The sequence below is a fragment of the Dermacentor andersoni genome, chromosome 11, assembly GCF_023375885.2.
Source record: "Dermacentor andersoni chromosome 11, qqDerAnde1_hic_scaffold, whole genome shotgun sequence".
NCBI lineage: Eukaryota > Metazoa > Arthropoda > Arachnida > Ixodida > Ixodidae > Dermacentor > Dermacentor andersoni.
In genome coordinates, this window is record NC_092824.1 from 51380207 (window position 1) to 51402563 (window position 22357).

Here is a 22357-nt window from a genome sequence, read left to right on the forward strand (position 1 = left end):
GACTCAAGGCTGTGTTGCCCACCTTGGCCAGGTCTCAAGTAAATTCTGTGACCTACTGAGCCATGTTTTTTGAGTGTCTTGGGCACTGGGCCATGACCAGTCATGCACACTCAGATATATGGGGTGTCCCAGCTATGATGCATTGCATTTTGTAATAAGGACAGGCAATTCGATGCAAAGATAGCCAACTGCATATTGTTCAGTTGAGTAGAATAGCCATGAGCAATTGTTTGTTGATGCCATTTAACTTAACAATTAATTGCAATAAGCTAATTTTTAAATTATTGCTCTTAATGCCATGCTGATCCATGAAGAATTGGTAGGCAAAAGAACTTAATGGCATGGTTTCAGCAAGGTACTTTTTGTGCATTTATTTTTTGCGGCTGATAGAGAAAGGCCCACAAAAAACTAAAAATGTCTCGTAACTGTCTGCCCACATCGAAAAGCAGTGCGCTCAGACAAGTTCCATAGTAGTTCGGGGAAGGGTTGGCGCTTTATCTGGCGTGCGCTACCCGCGACTGTGCGGTGCAGCAGATCACCCACTAACTCCTGTGGGGCGTGTTTGAAAGCACTGCTTTTTGATGCAGGCGGGCAGTTGGTCACGTGATATTTTCATTTCCCGCAGGATTTTTTTATCAGCATCAAAAGAATTGCTGGTGGCTGCTCTACTTGACAGTGAACAATATGCACTTAATTAACTTTGCATAAAATGACCCATCTTTTTTAAATATGCGAAGCATGATGGCCACACCCTGTATAGGTTCACCTGGTATGCAGTGCACTCGTGTGTGAAGCCTCGTTGTTCCCTGAAACTCTCTAATGCTTATTTTCCTCGCCTCACACTGTCCTGATTTTGCAGGTGTTACGTGGACTGCACACATGTGCAAAGCCTTACTGTTCCCAAAACTTCCCCAATATTCTTCTTTCCTGTTCCTTCAAAACTAAGGTCTGCCAGTGCAACTCATATCAGACTAGCTTGATTTTGAAGGTGTTAGTGCGATGTGCCGAGTTACAAAGCTTTGTTGCTCCCTAAAACTTGCTCATTCTTTATTTTTTTCTCTGTTCCTTCAAGACTGCAGTCTTTCGGTGCCCTTCACCTAAGGCTGACTTGGATTTTGCAGGTGTTTGTGCAGTACACCGAGATACGCAGCCCACATGTGCAGTACCAGGAACCACCCAAGCGGACCGTCGTCACGGGCACTGTCCTTGTCACAAAGTGCCCCTGCCTGCACCCGGGTGACGTGCGGAAGTTCACTGCCATCGACGTGCCCGAGCTGCACCATGTCATCGACTGCATTGTGTTTCCGGCACAGGGACCCAGGCCACACCCCGACGAAATGGCTGGTGAGCCCTTCATGTTTGTGGCTACTCACAGTAATTTTCCGTCTTAGTTTTAGTATATTCAGTGCCTGAAGGTGTTGCAACATAGTGTTAGTAAGTGAAAGATAAAGAGCATAATGAATGGATGATTAGTCGGTTGCTGCAGGCTAGGACTTCTCAACCACGTATTAAGAAAGATGTCGGCGTGCCAAAGGATGCACATGAGCATCTTCGGTACATTGATGCCAGGTTTCACCTAGATCAACTCAAGCATGGCTGTCAAGTTAAGGCACATTTCTGAATACGAGGGTCAAACTGAGTTACACGGAGTCCAGTAATTCTGCAAACAGCATTTTAGGGTTCTGCATTCTGCAAGCAGCTAAAACAAAACTAACCTCATCTCACCTCCTCATTGGTGGATCCAGAGCGATGCAAAAAGCTATAAATAAAAGTTGTCACTACTGCTAAGATACACCTTGGGAGCTGCTATCTAAATGCATTTGACCTCGATGTAACGGACTTCAGTATAATGAAATTCTTGATATAACAACGCATTTCACTTTATAACTTCTCGTCCATAGAACACCATGTACTTTAGACCTCAATATAACGAAGTGTATGGTAGTTATGGGGGGGGGGGGGGGGGGGGGTCAAATGAGCCTGTGTCTCCTCCTCTTCTAGTCCGGCCGTGGCTTTGCATGGCTGTCAGTGTGGCTGAGCACATATGTGACCTGCGTGCCTTATCTTAGCGGTAATCTGCAGCGGGTGCCAAGGTTGGGTGAGTCGAGATGGCCGTGGCTCCATATGCAATGCCTTCATCTGCGTTTAATGCTGCAGGTCGCGTAATCTCGAGTTTTGGAGACTCGTTGAAATGAGAAGCAGACAAAAAGTTCATTCCCCTCTACCTGTGCTTTTCATGATAGTGTCGTGTCATCCCACTGCAAGCGACACCACTTAGCTACCACTGCAGACTGGATACAAAAGCTTAACAGGCTATGCTTCATACTGCAGATGTGAAGATATTGTTGCGGTGAGGTAAAGAAGAGAGCGACGATGACTGCAAGGATGAAGAAACATCAGCACAGCCTGACTGGGCTATATTCCATCTCCGCTAACATTCTGTATCTTTGTAAATAGGTCTTGTAAATAGTTTTACACGTGCAACATTTGATAGAAGTGTGGGGTACTCATCTTCGCAACAGAAGCTCCGCAGCGGACACCACAACCAGCTTATGATCATGCCTCCTGGAGACCACACGTCTACACCTGCGCCTACATCTTCGGCTACCCAGTCCATTGGCCTTCCACATCCGCATGACACCGGCAGATTCTCCAGCCATACCCGCCATGGTTGCTTAGTGGTCACAGTGTTGGGCTGCTAAGCACGAGGTTGCAGAATCGAATCCCGTCCACGGTGGCCGCATTTCGATGGGGGCAAAATGCGAAAACACCCATGTAGTTAGATTTATGTGCATGTTAAAGAACCTCCGGTGGTCTAAATTTCCGGAGTCCCCTATTACAGCATGCCTCATAATCAGAAAGTGGTTTTGGCTCATAAAACCCCATAATTTTAATTCTCCGGCCTTGATACTATTGAAGTGGAAGAATGACAGAGAATGTACGAATGGCATCAGCAAGGGGACCAGGTGGGACCCAACCATAATGCTTAGCCAATGTCATTTTCTACCTGGACAAAGAAAGCCCTGCAGGTTTAGTTCCAAACAAATGAGGAGGAATTCACTAGCTGGAAGCTTTTCAAACAAAAGCTGTCTGACCATTTTGGCAATCCATCTGGTGGAAATTTAGCTAGGAGCCAAAGAGCAGCTTACTGACTGCACACAAACTGCTACCGAGTCGCATAGAAATCTACACATCCATGGCAGAAACTGACAAAGTAGGACATATCCTCAAAGGCATTGTGGATTATGCATTCAACATCCTGGTTTTCAACATCTCTACTGTTGACGTCATCATAAAGGATCACCGCTCATCTCGAGCTTGTCCTTACAGCCGCTTCTGGCCGTCTGCCGTTATCGCAAGCATCACATTGTGCACCTGTTTTGACAAGCACGCTGTGGTGTCTCTTTCTTCGACCGTCCTGCTCATCAGCATGTCATAGTTTATCATTGTCTCATCAGCGTTTGTTTTGTGAGCAGATAAAGTCTGTCCCACATCAGGTGTGTAACTCGGCTTAAGGCCCATCACACATATCGAAACCCAAGGCAGGCAGAAAAGCGAGCCACAGACACACGAATTTGCCCGACTACGACCACTACGATTACTACGACTACGACCACATGTATCGTCACTAATTTGGGAGTGCGTTCATTATGTGCATAAATAGGGTAATTGTAGAATGGTCTTACTATTAGAGGACGTCATCTCACAAATATCGTGCTACAAAAATGTTTTGAATCCTTTGACTATAACTGTGAGTTACGGCACCGATGCCCGGCTTTCTCTCTTTCATCTCTGCTAGTGTGCTGGAAATCACACAGTGGACAAACCAAGAGAGCAAAGCCCCGGACAAAAGTTCAGTGTCATGACGACGAAAGGGCTTGTTGCGGCACCCTGTGGCAGCCGTGGTAGACTACACTGCGCAGCACTTCACTGCCATCTCGGAGGCCATACGCAGCTGATGCAGCTACGTGCAGTGCAAAGAGGAAATGCTATTTCTGTCTTTTATAGATCGCGGACTTACATATCTTTTAGTTATTTAACTAAGGACTCGGAATTATGTATTGGGTCTGAGAATGTTCTCGTGATCACAAAGTCAGCCAATAGTGTTGGTGGTGCTTTCGATGCTGCAGCATGACGACAGTGTGAAAGTGAGAGCAAGCGATTTTTTACCGTGTTTGACCGGAAACTGTAAACTCCCTGCCGCATGCAGTGCAGTAATATTTGGCTCCCACTTTCACAGCAGCCTCTACAACAGATCGCCAATGTTTCCTCACTATGTTCAGAAAGTGCTTCGGGACCCCTTTAAGTCGTCAACTTGTCTTTGCTACTTGGATGACATTATGGTGTTTTTGCCTATGTTCATCCCACACCTTGATTGCCTTTCCACCATTCTTGGTGTTTTCACAAGGCTGGCATGCAGCTCAGCTTGAAAAAAGAAAAAGTGCCATTTTGACCACCATCAAATAACTGTGCTTGGATGTCTCGTCAAAGCTTCTGGAATCTGACCTAATCCGAGAAAAATTCATGCCGCAAGCACTTTTCCTGTGCCACACTCTGCAAAAGATGTCCGCAGCTTTGCAGGACTTCACTCTTATTGCCACCGCTTTGTTAAATATTTTGCCACCATAGCACGGCCTCTCACAGACATACACAAGAAAGGGGTGCCTTTTTCATGGGGCTCCTCCCAAGCTGCCGCCTTCTCTCATTTCACCACGTTACCACCTTGCTCACCACCCCACTTTGATGCTTCAGCCTCTGCACAGTTGCATGCTGATGCAAGTGGCCATGTAATCGGTGCTGTCTTGGCACAAGTACAATGTGGTCATGACCGTGTTATTGCGTACACCAGCTGCCTTTTGTCACCTTCAGAGCTAAACTACTCCATCACCGAGCACGAGTGTCAGGCTCTTGCCTGGGCGGTTGGGAAATTCCGTCCCTACCTATACGACCAGTCCTTTTCTATTGTCGCGTTCGTGTGTACATGCATGTGTGTGTAGGTTGTTTTTTTTGAAATCCTTTTTATCCTTCTCTTTCTCACCTATCGCATCACCCTGCCCCTCCCCCAGTACAGGGTAGCCAACCAGAGATAATCTCTGGTTAACCTCCTTGTCTTTCCTTTGCCGTTCTCTCTCTCTCTCTCTTGTATTGTCGTCGACCATCACACAATCTGTGGCCTTTCGTTCTTAAAAAACCCTGCAGGGAGGCTAGTCGAAGGGCTTTGCATCTGAAGGAGTATATTCATATTCAGTGGCCTGCAAATCTGGGTGCCAACACATCAACATCGACTGCTTGTCCCGTTACATCATAGACACGCCTGACTTCAATGAAATGGACGTTTCCACCTGCGTCTTATCCGTTTACCAAGTTTTTGACATGGAAAATGAGCAGCACTGTGATGCTGCTTTGCTGGCTCTCATTGAGCAAGTTGAATCTGCACCTGCTGACCCATCATTACGGTGGTCTGTCCTCCGGGACGGCGTTTCGTACCACGATAATTTTCATGTTGACAGTCCTTCCCTTCTCGTTGTCATCCCTCGACACCTTCGCTCAGTCATTCTCTGTGAGCTTCACAACTTGCCAGTGCAGGCCATCTTGGTGTCGCTTGCGGCTACGGCTGTGTCCACTGTCTCTACTACTGGCCTGGCCTCACTCGCTCCATATGGCAATACGTTGCTTTGTGCGAGCCCTGTTGACATGGAAAAAAAAAGCAGGGGCACTCCGGCGCAACCCCTTGACAGTCCAACTGAGCTATTCTTTTGAGTGAGTTTAGATCTGTCTTGTTGTTGTTGATCTGTTGCCCGACCCCAAGTCCAGGTCTGGCAACAGGTGGATCGCTGTGGCTACTGATTTCGCAACACGCTGCGCCATTACCTAAGTGCTTCTGACCAGCTGTGCAACTGGCATTGCGGATTTTCTCCTCCACAGCATAATTTTAATGCACAGTGCTTCACCACTGCTACTCGTGGATCGTGGTCATACGTTCCTCTCCCAAGTCATGACCGACATCTTTCGGTCTTGGTCTACCAAGCACAAGCTCGCTACTTCCTACCGTCATTGGACCAATGGTCACGATTGAACTGAACCATCACTGACGTGCTGTCTGAGCAAGTTTCGCCAGACCACTGTGACAGGACCACTGTGCTACCATACGTCACATTCGCTTACAGTTGCTCACGCCATAAAGCTTCTGGTTAGTCTCTACTTTACCTGTTGTTTGGTCACAACCCTGCATTACCCTTGGATGTTTCACTTTCCTCTACTAGTGCCTCCAGCGTTACCCGCACTGACCACCATGGCAGTTCGCAAGTGCTCGTCTGTTAGCATCCCAAGAAAATCAAAAGCACATTTACAGTCGCCATGACACACGCTCTTCACCTGGTTCCCTCGCGCTACTTTGCTACCCTTTCCATTGAGTGGCACTCTTTTAAAAACAAGCCCTTTCTGTGCGCTATGTCAAGTGACCAAAGTCACTTATGAGATAGTTCTTGTCAGTTCTACCATTTCATTTGGCATAACCTCAGCTGACACTGTTCACGTTGCATGGTTAAAGCTCTACCACGCTCTTCCTGGTGGTCCCGTTTGACACAGCGGGACAGTGCTTTGTTCCACCGGAGGTCGTGTTACATTGAGATGAAGAGAAAGACGAGGGCTCAAGGACCAAAAAAAATAATCCTATCTGGGCTCTCTAGTGTCTCCGATAATGTTCTTTGTCTTTGTAAATGCATCTTGTAAATAGTTTTATACACTTAACAATAAGATTGACATGGCCTGAAATTATAGTTTTGGTCGCTGACTCTCAAATTTAACGAAATAACTTTTTTTCCTCGTTGAAATTCATTTTTTTCTATAGCGTGATGATTCTGAAAATTTTGTGGCCCCTACTGTGTAAGGAAAATCCGTCGACTACTTATTTGCATAAAAGGTTGAATTTCAACGTAAAGAAATTTCACTGTATGAAAGTAAATTGCCAATTTTACCGACTTCATTATATCGAGGTTTTAACTGTACGTGGGAATGGAGAAATGTTTTGCTTGGCATCCACTGCACCATATTTGATGAGATTTGTTATATTTGAATGAATGCCAGTCTACCAACTGTAGAAAGTACATTTTTAGTTCACGCTACAAATTTTTTAAACACAGTAAACAGTTAATGCAAATTGCAAAATTTCGGATTCAAGTATCAAGTTTAGCACTATGAAACTTGGCAATAAAATTACCACAATTCTGTAGACTGCAACTTTTGGTACATCTACTGTGGACAAAATTGATGTACTGTCAAACCTCGATATATCGAACGCGGATATATTGAATTACTGTGTATATCAAGCACTTTCTATATCACCTGAAAAATCTCATGCATTTTTTATTTTTCATTTCGAATGGGGTCAGACTTAAGTTGCCAAATCGAACTCCGCCACCCCTGACCACATGCGTTCTGTTGACAGGCAGAAAGCTTTCCCGCAACGCCCTCGAGGATAGCGATGGGCGTTCCCATTTGAACATAGCGGCATATGCACACGGCCGCTTGGCTAGTTCGACATCAACGCATTGCATTCGTCACACTGACTCCTCCTCGGTGCCGCGCCTCGCGACGAATGGTGGTTTAAATGCATCCAGAAAAACGTGCGACAGTGCGTGCTCACTGGGCTCACTCATAGATGCCTTAGCAGACGCCACTTCATTCTTTGTCATTGACAGTGTTTCAAAATGCTTCGATTGACGGACGTGAAAATTGCAGTGGAAGTAGCGGTTAAACTTGAAGACGCTGCCGATGTTGATCCGGCAAGCGTTGATGATGTCCCGCTCCCGACTTCAACTGAGGCTGTAGCTGCTTTGGCCCTAATTCTTTGCTGCTACTGCGGCGCACTTGTGGATCGTTTAGACTATGTTGAGGACTCCTGTTTAAGCACGTGGCTGCCAATAAGAAGCAGGCTACACTGCTGCACTACTTCCAGCCAAATGAATAAATACTTTGTGTGAAGCTTCAAATGAGCATTTACTGCGCCACGATTGGGGCACGATTGGGGATCGTTGTTCGGATCGCGCAATTGGTTGCACCACGCGTGATTGGCTTAGACCGTGCGGACTTCGCTCAGCTGACAAAGCTGGCACGGCCTAGGCCAGTGGCGCACGGCGCAGCTAAATGCGCACTCCAAACAACGATCCCCAATCGCGTCCTTCGTTCATTGATTGATTTGTGCAAGTTTTTAACACGTTTCTAAATGATATTATAAATTGAATTCTGGCTATATTGAACTATTTCACAATCGCCGCACTGTTCAGTATATTGAGGTTTGACTGTATTATACAGAACTCCGTAACATACCAACGATTTGTGAGGACATTTTGCGAAACCCTCATAAACATTGTAAGAATCTCTCACCGACTGTAAACTCTTATATCACATTTGTCTGCTTCAGATGATTTAAAGATGCTGCGTATGGAACTTCAATATCCATTTTTGCTAGAGCTGGGCTATAAATTTGTAAACTTCGTGCTTTCTTATATTGCTGATTTTTTTGCAATTGTAGAATAAAATTTGAGGTGCTAAATCAAAATTATGCCTCCTTCAGTAGGCACAATTCAGATTTCCTTTCAAAGTGAAACAAATTTAGTTCAAATCTGTTTAGTAGTTGCCTTGTGAGAGCATTTCTGTGTTTTACAATTGGCGCCAAGGTAAAACTTTCTTTTAATAATGGCTGTGGCTCTATCTGCTAAGCGTTGCTGCTGTGTGATGTCAGTATCGTCTGCTTCCAGTCGATTTCAGTTGTGGCTTTTTACAAAAATTGCCAGAGAAATGTGCTGCTGTGCTCATTCAGCTAACAGGAATTGTGGGTAATCGCAGAGTAGCTGGCTAGAGGAATGTATCTCAGGCCGACCTCTCTGCATTTCATATCATTAAACCTTTCTCTCTCTCCCTTATGTGTAATACATAGATTTGTCTAACAAGCTTGTGTATTTGTGGCTTCAGGCACTCCTGTGGCATAATTTCTTACGGTTTATTTTTCGAAATTTTCTAGCAGGCGTATTTTTCCAAACGCACGGAGGCGATGAGTTTCTGTACTTGCACGTAATCATTGCGAGTTGTTGCCCTTACGGTGCAGTATGTTGCTGAAGATGATCAGTATTACAATATGCCGCAAAGCTGTTCGAAGACAGAAGGACAAAGTCTTGGCAAATCTTCTTCTGGCAAAGACAAATTCGTGTGCTACCCATAATTTATGTGCTAGCAGAGCCGTCAGGCTTGTAGGTCCCTTACATTAGTTCCAGAGTTTGCTGTAGTGATTTTTGTTGGAAACTATGCTTTTAAGCAGTGCACTTCAATGCATTCCCACGTTGGATGCCAAGAATGAACAATGAAACTTGCTGAGGCTTTATGAAAAGTTCGGTACACATTCGGAGTCTTCGTGTTGTCATTGCAAATAACTTATTTGTAACACATGTAAGGCATACGAACAACACAGCAATATGTGGCCGTCTAGATAACAGCACAAACTCTGGTTTAAACGGGCCACTTTTAAGAGAAAACTAATGTGAGCTGTATTAATAAATTGCCTTTATGTGATGCCAAAAAGCCACTCTTATCGTTTCAAATACATTTGCTCGGCTCTAGTTAAATTTTTATAGGTAAAGATCAACTGCACTGTGTATTCTAAAGTACCCAAAGACTAAGCTTAGCAAGTTTTGAGAACATTTACTGAGTTATAACAGCTCAGATACGAAGAAATATATTGCAATGCATGACGTCACACTGACATACCAGCGCAACGGCATAAACGCGAAATTTAAAAAAAATGAAACTTTGGCCTACAGTTTCCCTACTAATGATCAACCTATTATGACAAAATTAACGAAAATAGTTTTCAAAGAATGCTTTGTTAGCCTAAAATAATCTAGTGTTTCTTTTTAATGTCCATAGGCCATGGAAAGTTTAAAGAGTTAAGAATTCATTTGTGACAGTTCGGTTGTCTGCTATGTATAAATACCTGACACAGCAATTGTGCACAAAGATAGGGCATGAAAAGCTAAAGCACCGATGGAAGTGACACTTCAAATGTGTCACATGCGTCTTGAAACACTTCTGGTTGGCAGTGTTCTGCGAGCTCAGATATCTGTAAAGTGTTTTTGAAAAAGTAAAGCGGGTTAAAAAAAAATAGATGACCATTGTTTGCTTTTGTTGTCAGTCTATCATGGGCCGTGGATTCTCTATAAACGGAAATTGCTTAAACAGAACTGCCGCGCAAATGGAATGCCAACCTCATGCTTGGTTAGTTTTGTATTCATGCAATACTAAAAGCATTATCTCCTGATAAATGGAACTCTTGGTAAAGGGAACCATTTCTCTGGTCCCTTGAGGTTCTGTTTAAACAGAGTCCGCTGTAGTGGGTTCAGTTATTTCGTTGTTTTTGAAATGTTTCACATTGGGCATATCTGTCAAATGGCTGGACATGTGTTTTACAGGTATGCTAATGAATGACAAGGGGAATCAAGGGGCCCAATATACATTAGCCAAGATGAATGAATGAACAGATAATGGCTTCATTATCTGTTTGCTTCATTTGGTTGTGGCTTTTAGGTATGCTAGGCATGACGTAGTTAATGTCTCAAGAGTGACATTCGTGTAGAGAGTTCTCGCACGGAGTAGAATTTCGTTAATTTGATAGAACTCGCTGAAGAATTGAAATTTTCTCATTTGTTTTGCTGCTGTGTGCATTCAACGATTCTGAAGATGTAAGAAACGTGGTTAAACTAAATTTCCAATTTGCAGTGTTAAATGGTGCCTGAAGCTAGAGATGATGTGCCGATGTAGGGGAACACTTACACCTGCCCCTGAAGTTCCTAAATGCCATCTCCAACAAATTCAATGCATTTGAACACAAAGCTGTTTAAAAATTGGGCAGCCTGTAGCACGCTGCTTAACCCACTCGCTTATGTGGCCTGCACAGAGCTGGCCAGGGCACAAGAGGCCAAAGTGCAGGTGGCTTGTGGCTGGGCCGGCTGCCTGTAGAGCAGACGTCTCGACAAGATTTTCATAGACAGCACACTGCAGGCTATTTTCTAGTTGCTTTGGGCTTTGAACACTGTGTAGCAGTATGCAAAGTAGCGCTTGTTTTTCAAGGGCCAAGCCAAAAAGTCCTAGAGGCGTTCTGAATGCAAAGAACACAAAGCTTGACTCCACCATTCCTGCATGTTTTAAATTTTCTTATACCCACTTCAAATATCTTTTTGACTGTATCTTGAATGTGTCTCCGTGGCTATGGCATTCCGCTGTTGAGCACAAGCTCATGGTTTACTTTTCACCCGCAGCACCCGCACTTTTTCGTAGGTGCAGAAAAACGCTCATCTACTGGCTAGCTAACTACTAACCAGCTAACTCCAGCTGGTCAAAATTTGTCCAAAATCCTCCACTACAGCATGCCTAACAATTAAATTATGGTTTCTGCATTTAAAACGTCGAAATGTAATTTATTTCATTTAACTTGTTTAACTCCGACTGATCGAAACTAATCCAGAGACCATGGTCTCCCTCATGACCCGTGTGTTGATTTGGAATGTTACTCTCAGATTTTATTTAAATCTGAAATCTCTATGTTCAAAGTATGTGGGAGCTCTGTGCTCCAATAAGCATGGGTCTCTTCTTTTGCCGACATGCAGGCTCTGACTTGGATGGTGACGAATATGTTGTCATTTGGGAGAAGTGCCTTTTCTTCCCAGGACCAAACAGAGCTCCCATGAACTTTTCGGACCGGAACCCTGAGCCAGACAACAAAGATATCACGGCAAGTCTTGTTCAATAATGAATGAATAAAACCTTTATTTATAGAAGGGGTTGCTTTATGGCCGGTAATGGGGGGGGGGGGGGGGGGGGGGGTATGGAGGTTGTTAGGTGGGGTTATGTAGGCATTTGTATTGTAGGTGCTAACGGCATTCTTATTCAAGCCCTTATTTGGATTTAACAGGCCCGCCGCCTTTGTATTATACTTTAAAGAGTAATAAATACTGTTACGCGAACGAAGGATTAAGCCTGGAGACTATTTATAAAGTATACTTACAAAGGATAATGCAGCACTGGCCAGTTCAGCCGACAGCTCGAGAGTCAGAGAGCATTCGTCGTCTTTGTTGGGGCGCCCGCGTGCATCGGCCGCAAGAAACGCGCAATATGCATGTATCAACACTATCATTATTATATATTAATAACAAGCTTAGAGTGGTTTTAGACTACAGTTGCTTTCAGTATAAGCTTTTAGTTTGTTTAGATTCAGTTGTTGTTATTTGGCATGTCAAGAACAGTGGCACTGCGCTTCTTTTCTGGTGTTAATTCTCACGGAATTATCACTGTTATCAAGTTATCACTTGGCCCAATACATGCTTACAGTATCCGAAAGTTCAATGCAACTCCGCTATTTTGTAGCAAGTGAGGTCTTAGACTGTGTTCACATCATACATTATCTGATGAACGTGGGCACCATCGATTTCTCTGGAATGTACGGTGAGACTTACGTGGATGCAGTTGGCCCGTGAGGTTAGACTTGACGAGTGATTGTGCTCACCACTATCGTTGTGATCTGAGTGTTGCTCATCTATCTGAGCTCAAGTTTGTCCAGTAAAAAGCTGCATTCCTAAAGGAGTCCTGAACCACCCCTCAGGCTCGGCAAAAGAACAGTCTGCGGGTAGCATGCACTGCTGTGAACATGTCAGCCAAATTCTGCTGTCGTACGCGGTGTGTGGAGCTCGAAAGCGGTGTGTGACATCGTCTTTCTCTCAAACGCTCTCTTTTCAGCAGAAGCCTGCTCCTCGCTCACTTCTGAATGGTTTATATTGTAGTAAAGTGGATTCCCATATGCAGCTGTTATTGGCCAATAGCTGACTTCAATCGAGAAGGATATTTGGATCAGTGTGCTTCTTCCTACTGTTACTGTGTATATTTATTGCCAAGACTGAAGGGGACTTTCACTCCCTTTCCCCCTTCCCTCTTCCCCAGTGCAGAGTAGCCGACCAGAGCGCACCAGCTCGGGTCGACCTCTCTGTCTTTCCTATCAATAAATTCTATTTTATTCTATTGCCAAAGTTCAATAAACAGGCTGAAGTAAGCGAAAATGTGCTTTCGAATTGTGATAATTACGTAATGCCAGAGAAAGCCGGCTATTGACTGCTCATGCTTGGCCACGGCTGCCCACATAGGAGTTAAACTCTGGCCACCCTGCTTATCGATGTCGTAGCCAGCGTGTCTCACTAATTTTGACTAGTTTTGAATGCTCAACAAGCCTCAAACTATGCGAAACTGAAGGTCAGACCACATGCACGCTTACCAGCGCATTCTTTCTACTGGCCATTCCTGGTTAGACACCTTGGCAGGCTAATTGATAGCGTTTCAAAAATGCACAAGCTGGACATGGCTACTAGCTGTTGGTCAAGCTGGTGAAGGACAAAGCCAGTCCGCAACACATGGCATGGTCAGACTGTAGCATATGAGCACGAGCATGCACTCAAGTCCTGTTGTGCACAAAGCAAGCGCTGCGCATATACGCTACAGTTGTGTGCAGCTGCATCTGCAGCCATTGCGACAAGTCCACTGGCTAAGTGCACTATGACTCGCTGAGGACAACTACGTATGGCTTACGTTTAGCGTGTCATAGGCACCAAAATCGGAAGTAGTGGCATCTACGTTAGCATCCAAAATCAAATTTGAACTGCGCGCCATGGTGACACTTAGAAGGTGGAGCATTGTGGGCATGCCCTGCTCCATCAGTCTTCGCAGTGCAAGGCATTAACGAAGGAGCGGAAGCACTGCAAAGGCCGTGTGTGATTGCCAATAACTTTGCTTCTGCTGAATGCTTTGAAGTACTTTTTTGTGGCAAAGTGTATTTCTGAAACAGCCTATATTAATAGAATGCATTTCTCTTCTTCAATAAAAGGTGGTTCAGGGCCCCTTCAACTCACTTTTAGCAGTGTTTTTGGTTATTTACTGTCACTACAAGACTGTATGTAGGTTGCCTTGCATTTTGTACTGTTTTTGTTGTAAAGTAACACAGAAGCCATCGCCCCCATGTGCTTATAGGTGCACGTTAAAGAACCCCAGGTGGTCAAACTTTCCGGAGTCCTCCAGTACGGCGTGCCTCATAATCAGAAAGTGATTTTGGCACATAAAACCCCATGATTTTTTTTAAGCCATCGCTGAACACTGCAATAGCCTCTAACACACTCAGACATCTCTTCGGTCTTCATTGCAGATTGATGACATGATCAAGTTCATCTGCAATTACATCAAGAACGACTCCATCGGGATCCTGTCCAATGCGCACCTGGCATGGGCAGACCAGGAGCAAGAGGGAATTCACTCGCCAAGGTGCCTTGCCATCGCAGAGAAGATCAGCATCTGTCTCGACTTTGCCAAGAATGGTCAGACAGCCTTTCTACGGCGTGATGAACGCCCCGCGTTTTACCCAGACTTCATGGAGAAAGGCAGCCACAAGACTACATACCGGTCGGACCGGGCGCTCGGGGCCCTGTATCGAACCTGTCGTTCCCTGGAAGCTGCCGTCGGCAGGCTCGGCCATCGGCACATCGATCCAAGCCGGTGCCAAGCGCTCGCTGTACCAGGGTGGGAGGACTACCGAGAGTCAGCAATGCAAGCCTTGACGGATTACAATGCAAACATTCGCCGCATACTGAGTCAGTACGGAATTGGGTCGGAGGGAGAGGTGATGGCCTGCATGGTCAACACATTTGACACCTACCACTGCGCCCAATCAGACAAGCTAAACATGGAGGACCTTGTTGAGAAGATGACAAAGTTTTTGACTGAGACGACACGCGATGTCTTTTATTCTGATGTCCTGAAAGAAATGAATGACGACTGCATTACTGATGCAGAGGAGCGGCGCAAGCGGAAGCTTCGCAGGGCCTCGGCCTGGTACATGGTGACTTACGAGCCCAACGTGGAGAGCACCTTCTTCAGCTTTCCTTGGTGCATTGCCGAAGTTCTGGTAGAAGTTTTGCGCAGCTCAGCTGTGGAGGCCAGGGTGTGGTGCCCAAACATCCTGTACTGGAAGATTGACCAGCTTGTCAAGAACCACAGTGGCCTTGCAGAAGATGACGGTCTTGATGCGGGTTGCGATTCATTCAAGAGTGCTTTCCAAATCATTGAGAAGTGGCTTAAAGAGGAAACGCTTCTTGGTAAGCCTGAACCAGGTGCTCCAACCAAGCCTGGGCTGTGTTCCAACTGTCTGCTCGACATCTACACAGAGTTTCTGGGAAACAAGAAGCTTGCACCAGTGGGTAAGATCATCACGAGGAGACGGCATGCAATGATGCTGCCGGTGGCAGCTGTACCGGACATTACTGAATGGACGGCTCAAGATGCATCGGAAGAACAATGTGTACGTCAAGAAGAACTCGTCACGACTGCTCCTCAACAAGCTTGGCAAGTAGTGAATGGCTTCCTGGAGCCTCTTTCCCTGGATGAGTCTGAAGACCAAACAGATGAGCCTAGATACCAGAATGGACACGGTGATGGTAATCAGCAAGACCTAGAGGTCTCTCGTTCCCTGGTGTTTCCTCTGCACCAGCCATCAGACACGAACAACTCTGAGGCGGACACTTGCGAGGACCCCAGCGTCGGAACTCTCGTGATCGCCTTCCTGCGGTGGTGTCTCGAGCAGCACCAACTGCCGCGGGAACTATGCCGTGTCGGTGTGTGTGCAGGTGGTGGCTACGAGTGCCAGACCCACAGGTTGCCAATGGTGGCATTGCGGGCCTATAGTTCGCTGGCAGTGTCACTGGACCCATGCCACATCTCGCTGCCCTGTGACCCTGCGTATCACGAGCCGCACCAAGAGGTTATTGAGCGAGACCCAGTCCGGATCCAGATAGCCAATCCGGTGATGGATCAGATGCTGAAGGACAAGTTGGATGCGGTGAGAAGATGCATTTCAGCTGTATTAATGCGTTAGCATTCTTTGGATACTTCATACGCTTTTTGGGGGTTATGTACCTATTTATGTATCTATGTTTGTATCTAACCATTTTCCTGCCTGCCTTGGGTCACTGGATAGTCTGTGGTTGGGCTGCTGGGCTGAGGTAATGGGGTTCGAAACCAGCCGTCAGACCAAGGGCCCTATAATGTAAAACTATTCCGATATGTTTTTACTCAATCTCCTGATGTCAAATTTGCGTAACCGCCGACACAAGCGGTGGTGACCCGCACCGTTGCTTCAACAGCCCAATCAAATGCCCTCTTAGTTTATAGGTAACTTTCTTTGCTTTCAAAATGAATAACATTACCTACATTGAGTCGTTTTTCGTTTGTAATTGGCTCCTAGGAGGCGAGGAGCATGCTCAAGTGGAAAGGGTTTCGATGGGGCTGAGCCAGCGCACTGAAAATAGATAACTGGAGGAAAAGGGTGATGCCGGCGCCTGGGATCGGTCCGCTTTCCCTTACTTAGCTTGCAGCGGCTGGCTGAAAATCGTGGTGGCGTGCAACGGAAGGTTAACCCTCTATTGCCTGGTGTCCCATATTTGGCACATACCGGTTACCATTTTTCTTCGTGTGTGTGAGATTCCCAGTTGAGAACGTGATATCGTCAGAGTAATTCTCATAGTTATGCGCACTTACTATGGGCAAGTGCTGCCACTTCTTGAGCGATACGCAAAACAGAGGTGAAGTAGATTTTGGGAAGCGACGTGAAACTCGGAGGGGGCAAACACGAGCAATTCGGTATTTTTTTTTCTCTGAAAATTTCCACAGCAGAAACATAAAAAAATTATTTTGGCATATTTTTTGGTCTCACCAATTCAAGCTAGTTATTAGTTTTCTCAATTTCGTCTGCAACTACAGCAGAGAAACCGAAATCGGTGTGTGCCATATTTGGCACAGTATGAACTTGAAAGACAAAATATGGTAACGTGCTGCCATCTGTTCAATAGCCCGAAGCTGCAGGTCACTCTATCACAAGATAGAATTTTGTCAATCGGTACAGTAAGGGCGAAGTGTCTACTAAACTGCCGCCTGAAAAGCGAAAAGGAACTGAAGTGTAAAGGACGTGGTGCTTCAGAGGCACTCACAAGCGCGGTAGATGACGTGGAGTTATTGTGTGTGCGGTGGTACGATAGCCACGCCGTGACATTTCTGTCGAGCTTTGTTGGGAGAGACTCAGTCCAAAAGACTAAGCGCTATTTTACCTCCGCCAAGGAGTTTCGCGAAATTGATTGCCCCAGCGTAGTAAAGGTCCACAACAGGCACATGGGCGGGGTCGACCTGCTGGACTCACTGCTTGGACTTTACCGCATACATATCAAGTGGAAGAAATGGCACTTTCAAATTTTTATGCATATGCTAGACTTATTGGTAGTAGCAGCATGGCTATTATACATGAGGGTGCAGAAGCAGCTTGGGAAGAAGCAAGTACTACCGCTGGCTCAATTCAAAGCTGAAATTGCAGAATGCCTTACCTCGCATAACAAGTGCCTACCCAACAAGCGACCAGGAAGGCCTTCTAGACAAGAGATCGAATTCCAGGTTCTAGTAAAAAAAACACAGGGACAAGTGGCCGCAATGCCATCCAAAGATGACCAATCTGACCAAGTCGGCCACTGGCCAGAATTTGGTGAGAAGAAACAAAGATGTAAGCGTCCATCTTGCACAAACAAGTCGTCGGTAAGATAGAGGAAGTGCAACATTCATCTGTGCCTGAACGCAGCAAACAACTGTTTCATTTCATTCCACACATTGCGCTAAAGAGACCGCCGTCCGTAAAGCTTTGTTTTCCGCCCATGGCAGCAAGAGCACTCGGCCATCTTCATGGTGTGCCATATTTGGCACAAAGCTGTATCTTTATTAATACAGTCGTTATAACTTTGAAACTTTTTGTATATGTATTTGTTCATTCAATCAATAATAAAAGCTGAAAAAATAATTTTTAAAATGACTTTTTCATAACTCATGCAATAGAGGGTTAAGAATGCCGCTAAAACGAATCCTCAGCAAGGAAGATTTGGCAGAACTAGGTTGTAAACGTGCCGAAAGTGCTCGAAAACGTTACACGGTCGCGCAGAAAATGTTATTATACGCAAATAAACCCATGCTCTCTGGCAGGTGCAAATAGCCAGTGCCTGAGCGATTGGTGGCAGCCATCTTTTATTCCTTTCGGAACGGGGCAACCTGTGGCTCTTGAGAAAAAAATTGTTTTGTTCGGCATAGTAATTCATCTTGTACACGACACGTTGACGCGGTCAAGTTTTTGCGGTTTTGTGATGTTTCATAACAGGCAGGTGAAGTGGGTGCAACCCGAAAACTTTTGACCAATAGCAGAGGGCTAATGGCGAAAAGGCATCAAATGAGAAAACTTTTTCTTTTGTTCAGTCCAATCATGCATAATCAATGTGTACACATCATATCAGATGGGGAGCTACCGCGGTTATCGTAGTGTTGCGTGACAGACAGGAGAAATGAGGGTGGTCCAAAAAAAGTTTTTGACCAATCACAGAGGGCTCATTGCAGAATTGGAATAGAAAAGTTTGGAATAGCTTTACGTTATGACGCCCCAACTTGGGTCAACAAGTGCAGTTGAACCTCGCAATTACGAAATCAGCGGGGAACGTGAAAAGTTTTGCGTTTCCGAGAATTTCGTTGTTGCGAAATGAAGCAGCACAGATAAGCAATGCATTGCAGGACAAAACTTTAATGTCCGAATTTCGTTAGCCTACATTGGCAACCTAGCTTGAGGATATAGAACCACATTGCCGACAGCACAAAGTCCGCCGCATGTGTCGATCAGCAGTGGCAGCACTGCCGTGGAGCAGTATTCTTGGTCAATTGCTTTCGGAGATACGATCGCTTCTGTGACAGGTTGCATAACTCGGCACCGGACACAGAGGAACAGCACTCCACGCATGCAGCAGAATTTCTCCAGCGCACGCTATTGGCCGTAGGCACCGACGCATCCAGTGCTGAGTGCGTAAGTGATCGTATCTTGTATACCCGAAGGAAGTCGGATCGAGATTATGGCCCCTTAGTGCATATCTACGTCCAGTGCCGAATCTGCAAGCAATGCCTGTCAGGTGCCACCAAAAGCAGAGTTCTTGAAGCAAGGAATGCGTATTCCCGGATGACCGCTCAATTATGGCCTGATACGTGGCACTCCATGCTGCGACTGCCATATCTCAAGGGCTATAAACAATTCTGCGTCGGTGGTACGTGGATTTCTTTGTTTTTGCTGCATTTTTTGCACTACACACTTCACTAGTGTGCAATAAATTTGGAGGACGCATTAAGCTTTGCCTTTAAGAGCGGAACGCGATAGCATTCAAAGATCCCCAACTCTTTCTCGCGCTTCGTGGCAACTGCAGCGTATGTAACTGTAATGTTTACAGTGAAACGCTCGCGGTGAACGATATGCACGAAGGCGGGCTTTCTGGTAGAAACGCGGCCTCTTGCAATGGCCGCGATGGCCGAGATGGATGGATGGGTGGATGGGTGGATGGATGGATGGAGATGGAGATGGATGGATGGAGATGGATGGATGGAGATGGATGGAGATGGATGGATGGATGGATGGAGATGGATGGATGGATGTTATGAGCATCCCCTTTGGAACGGGGTGGTGGGTTACGCCACCAAGCCCTTATTTTATTGCCTAATGTCCTACCTATGTCAAAAAAGAAAGGAAAGAAACGCGATGAATTGCCATAACCAAAGCTTCTGAACCCCTATTGTGAACTTTGTTTTTGTGTGCCTCCGTTGTTTGTCCTTTCGCGTGTGTTTGGTGATGCATGGATGGATGTTATGAGCATCCCCTTTGGAAAGGGGTAGTGGGTTGCGCCACCAAGCTCTTCCTATTATACTGCCTGATGTCCCACCTAGGTTCAAAAAGAAAAAGAAGAAAGACCGCGCGATGAACTCCCATAACTGAATTTTCTGACCCCCTATTGAGAACTTTGCTTTTGTATGTCTACATTTTTTGTTGTTTCCCTACTTCCACCAGTCTTCCAATCGCCTCTTACCAATCTCTATTGTGGACATGTTTACTTCCCCCTGCTCTTGCTGAACCCAAGGGCTTCAAGGAGTCCAGTAGTGCCTAAATCGACTGCTAGGCAGGTATCTTCAATTTCTAATAAAACATGCTCCATCGTTTTCCTAGCCTTACCACAGCAAGCACATGCTTCTTCTTCGTTCTTATATTTCGCTTTGTAGGTGCGTGTTCTAAGGCATCCTGATCTCACTTCGAAAAAGTAATGAGCTTCTATTTGAGTTATCATAAATTGGTTTCTTTCCTAATTTCGTTTCTTCCTCTTAAGTAGTTACTCATGGCAGGTTTCTTTTCCATTGCCACCACCCATGAGATTATTTCAGCCTCTCTGACTTTCCGCTTGATGTTCTTTGTTGTGCGGCGATGCGGCGGAGGTGAGCGCCATCTGGAACTGTTTCAAGGAAGCAGGCGCGCTGCTCTGTGGACTCCGAGATATGTACACGCGCGTGTGCAAATGGCGGATGCCGTCTCCAGTCTATGCATTGTAGAAACGCTGGAAAAGGGGTTTGTTTGATTGTCTGAACAGAATTATGTTTTCTCTATATTCAAATTACAATCCGAGAGCTATCATGTCTGTAGGTTTGTGTAAGTCGTAGTTCACGATTTTCCCACCTATTTAGCTTGAGAAATTCCGTTCAGTGAATTCCTTGCGTTACATGAAGAGCTTGAGTATGCGTGGGTAGAACATTTTTGCCGATGTGACGTCCAAAGTCGAACGCGGGATGCCGACGCCGGATTTTCCGCGACACGGGCTCCTTGACACTATCCTGTTAAAACCATCGTAACATGCCGGTATAAACGTGTGTCGCTTCAAACGGGCAACCAACAAACAAGATGGCGGCGGTGGCGTGGTGCGGCGCGATCGCTTCCGTTAATTATGGTGGTTAGAGGGGGAGGTGTCAGCATCGGCTGGGCTGTGAAGCGTATGGCGGTGCGGCATTTTTTCATGACGACAGGTGGCGCGCTTGTCGTCTCCGAGATGCCTTGCGCGAGGTTGTGTTTGAGCATGCAATCTCTCCGACTCTAAGCGCACGTCGTGAAGTTAGCTTCGCTTGCCCCGTTTTTGTTTGCTTGTCACAAAGAGTTCTGAGTAGCTTTTTTGACCCACGCCACTCCAAAAATTTGGTCGATATACAGAGTAAGCTGGATCACCAGATGGATGTGGGCCACCTGAATGAAGTTCACGAGATGGTAAAGGCAGGCGATGCGATGCCAGATCATCGTGGAATGGTGGGATTAAATAGCGACTCTCGCATAACCGACTACGTTAGGGGGTATGTGGCCAGGAAAATGATGAGAACAAAGTGCGAAGAGTGTTCTCAGCTGTTGCTTCAAGCAAAAGACTCGCGCTTCCTTCCGGAAGAGTCGTGCCTACCAACCATATGGATAGAGGTGGCCTACTTTACCCATCTCAGGCACTAAAAGACTTGGTTGCTGCGATGGAAGATGCCTTCACGCATTGTTTCAGCTTAAACAAGTTGAAAGCTGCCAGCATCATGGACTTTATTTCCTGCCTGTCAATAAGTAAGCTGGATATGGTTGGCTGTGTGCAACATAGCGTGAATATCGCCAACCAAGTGATACGTTTTTTTGTCATCACGAACTTACACTTCCTTGTCGCAGGAGAGAACGCTTCGAAGCAAGGGAAGCGAGAAAAAATGAAGTACCTCAAGCTGAGGAGCACAACATAACTGCATAACTGCAAAATTTATATCAGGAAGACAAACACAAAGCGGTTGTATATGTATGTAGAACAGGAATTGTTCACATTACATTGTGTGCCCAGAAATATCTGCATATCTGAACAGGACTTCCCATTATTGTTTGCACTGCACCTTGTTCACCGTTTCTGGGTATATACCTCCATTATATATTGGATTTGTGCTCCATTTCGTGTCATATTGTTTGTTTGATAGCTATAACAACCATGTATATACAGTTGTGTGTATTAATTTATTATCAATAAATATTCTCTTTTCTTTTATAAGGCATTCAGCATTATCTAAGCGGTACTACATACGCGAACTCAGTTCTTTGCAGGATTCTAATATTAGAAACCAAATTTCCCTTTGCGCTCTCATTATGCTCAGTTTCGACCATTGGTGCCTACAGTTCTACCTTTCATTGCAAAATTAAATAAACTTGAAATAATCCTGGTTCACTCGAGCAGCCCGTTTCAAGTGTTGAGGCATGCAGCATCCAGTAGACGATTAGGACAATTAAGCGCTTGTAGCTAAGTCACTAATAAAGTCACACCAGACAGAACTGCATACGGCACCCCATAATAGTCCCTTAAAATGCAAAAGCAGCACTGGCAAACCACAAACG

The 22357-nt window shown here is 45.5% G+C and overlaps 1 protein-coding gene across 2 annotated transcripts in view; it reads left to right on the forward strand.

Annotated features, from left to right (window-relative positions):
• LOC126517839 (uncharacterized) overlaps positions 1–22357 on the forward strand; it is a 69532-nt gene that overhangs the window by 40512 nt on the left and 6663 nt on the right. For both annotated transcript variants that reach the window (XM_050167643.3, XM_055064535.2), the window contains exons 11-13: positions 1122–1344; positions 11658–11782; positions 14234–15919. In XM_050167643.3, coding sequence (XP_050023600.2) covers positions 1122–1344; positions 11658–11782; positions 14234–15919 — 2034 coding nt within the window. The remainder of the gene's footprint in view (positions 1–1121; positions 1345–11657; positions 11783–14233; positions 15920–22357) is intronic.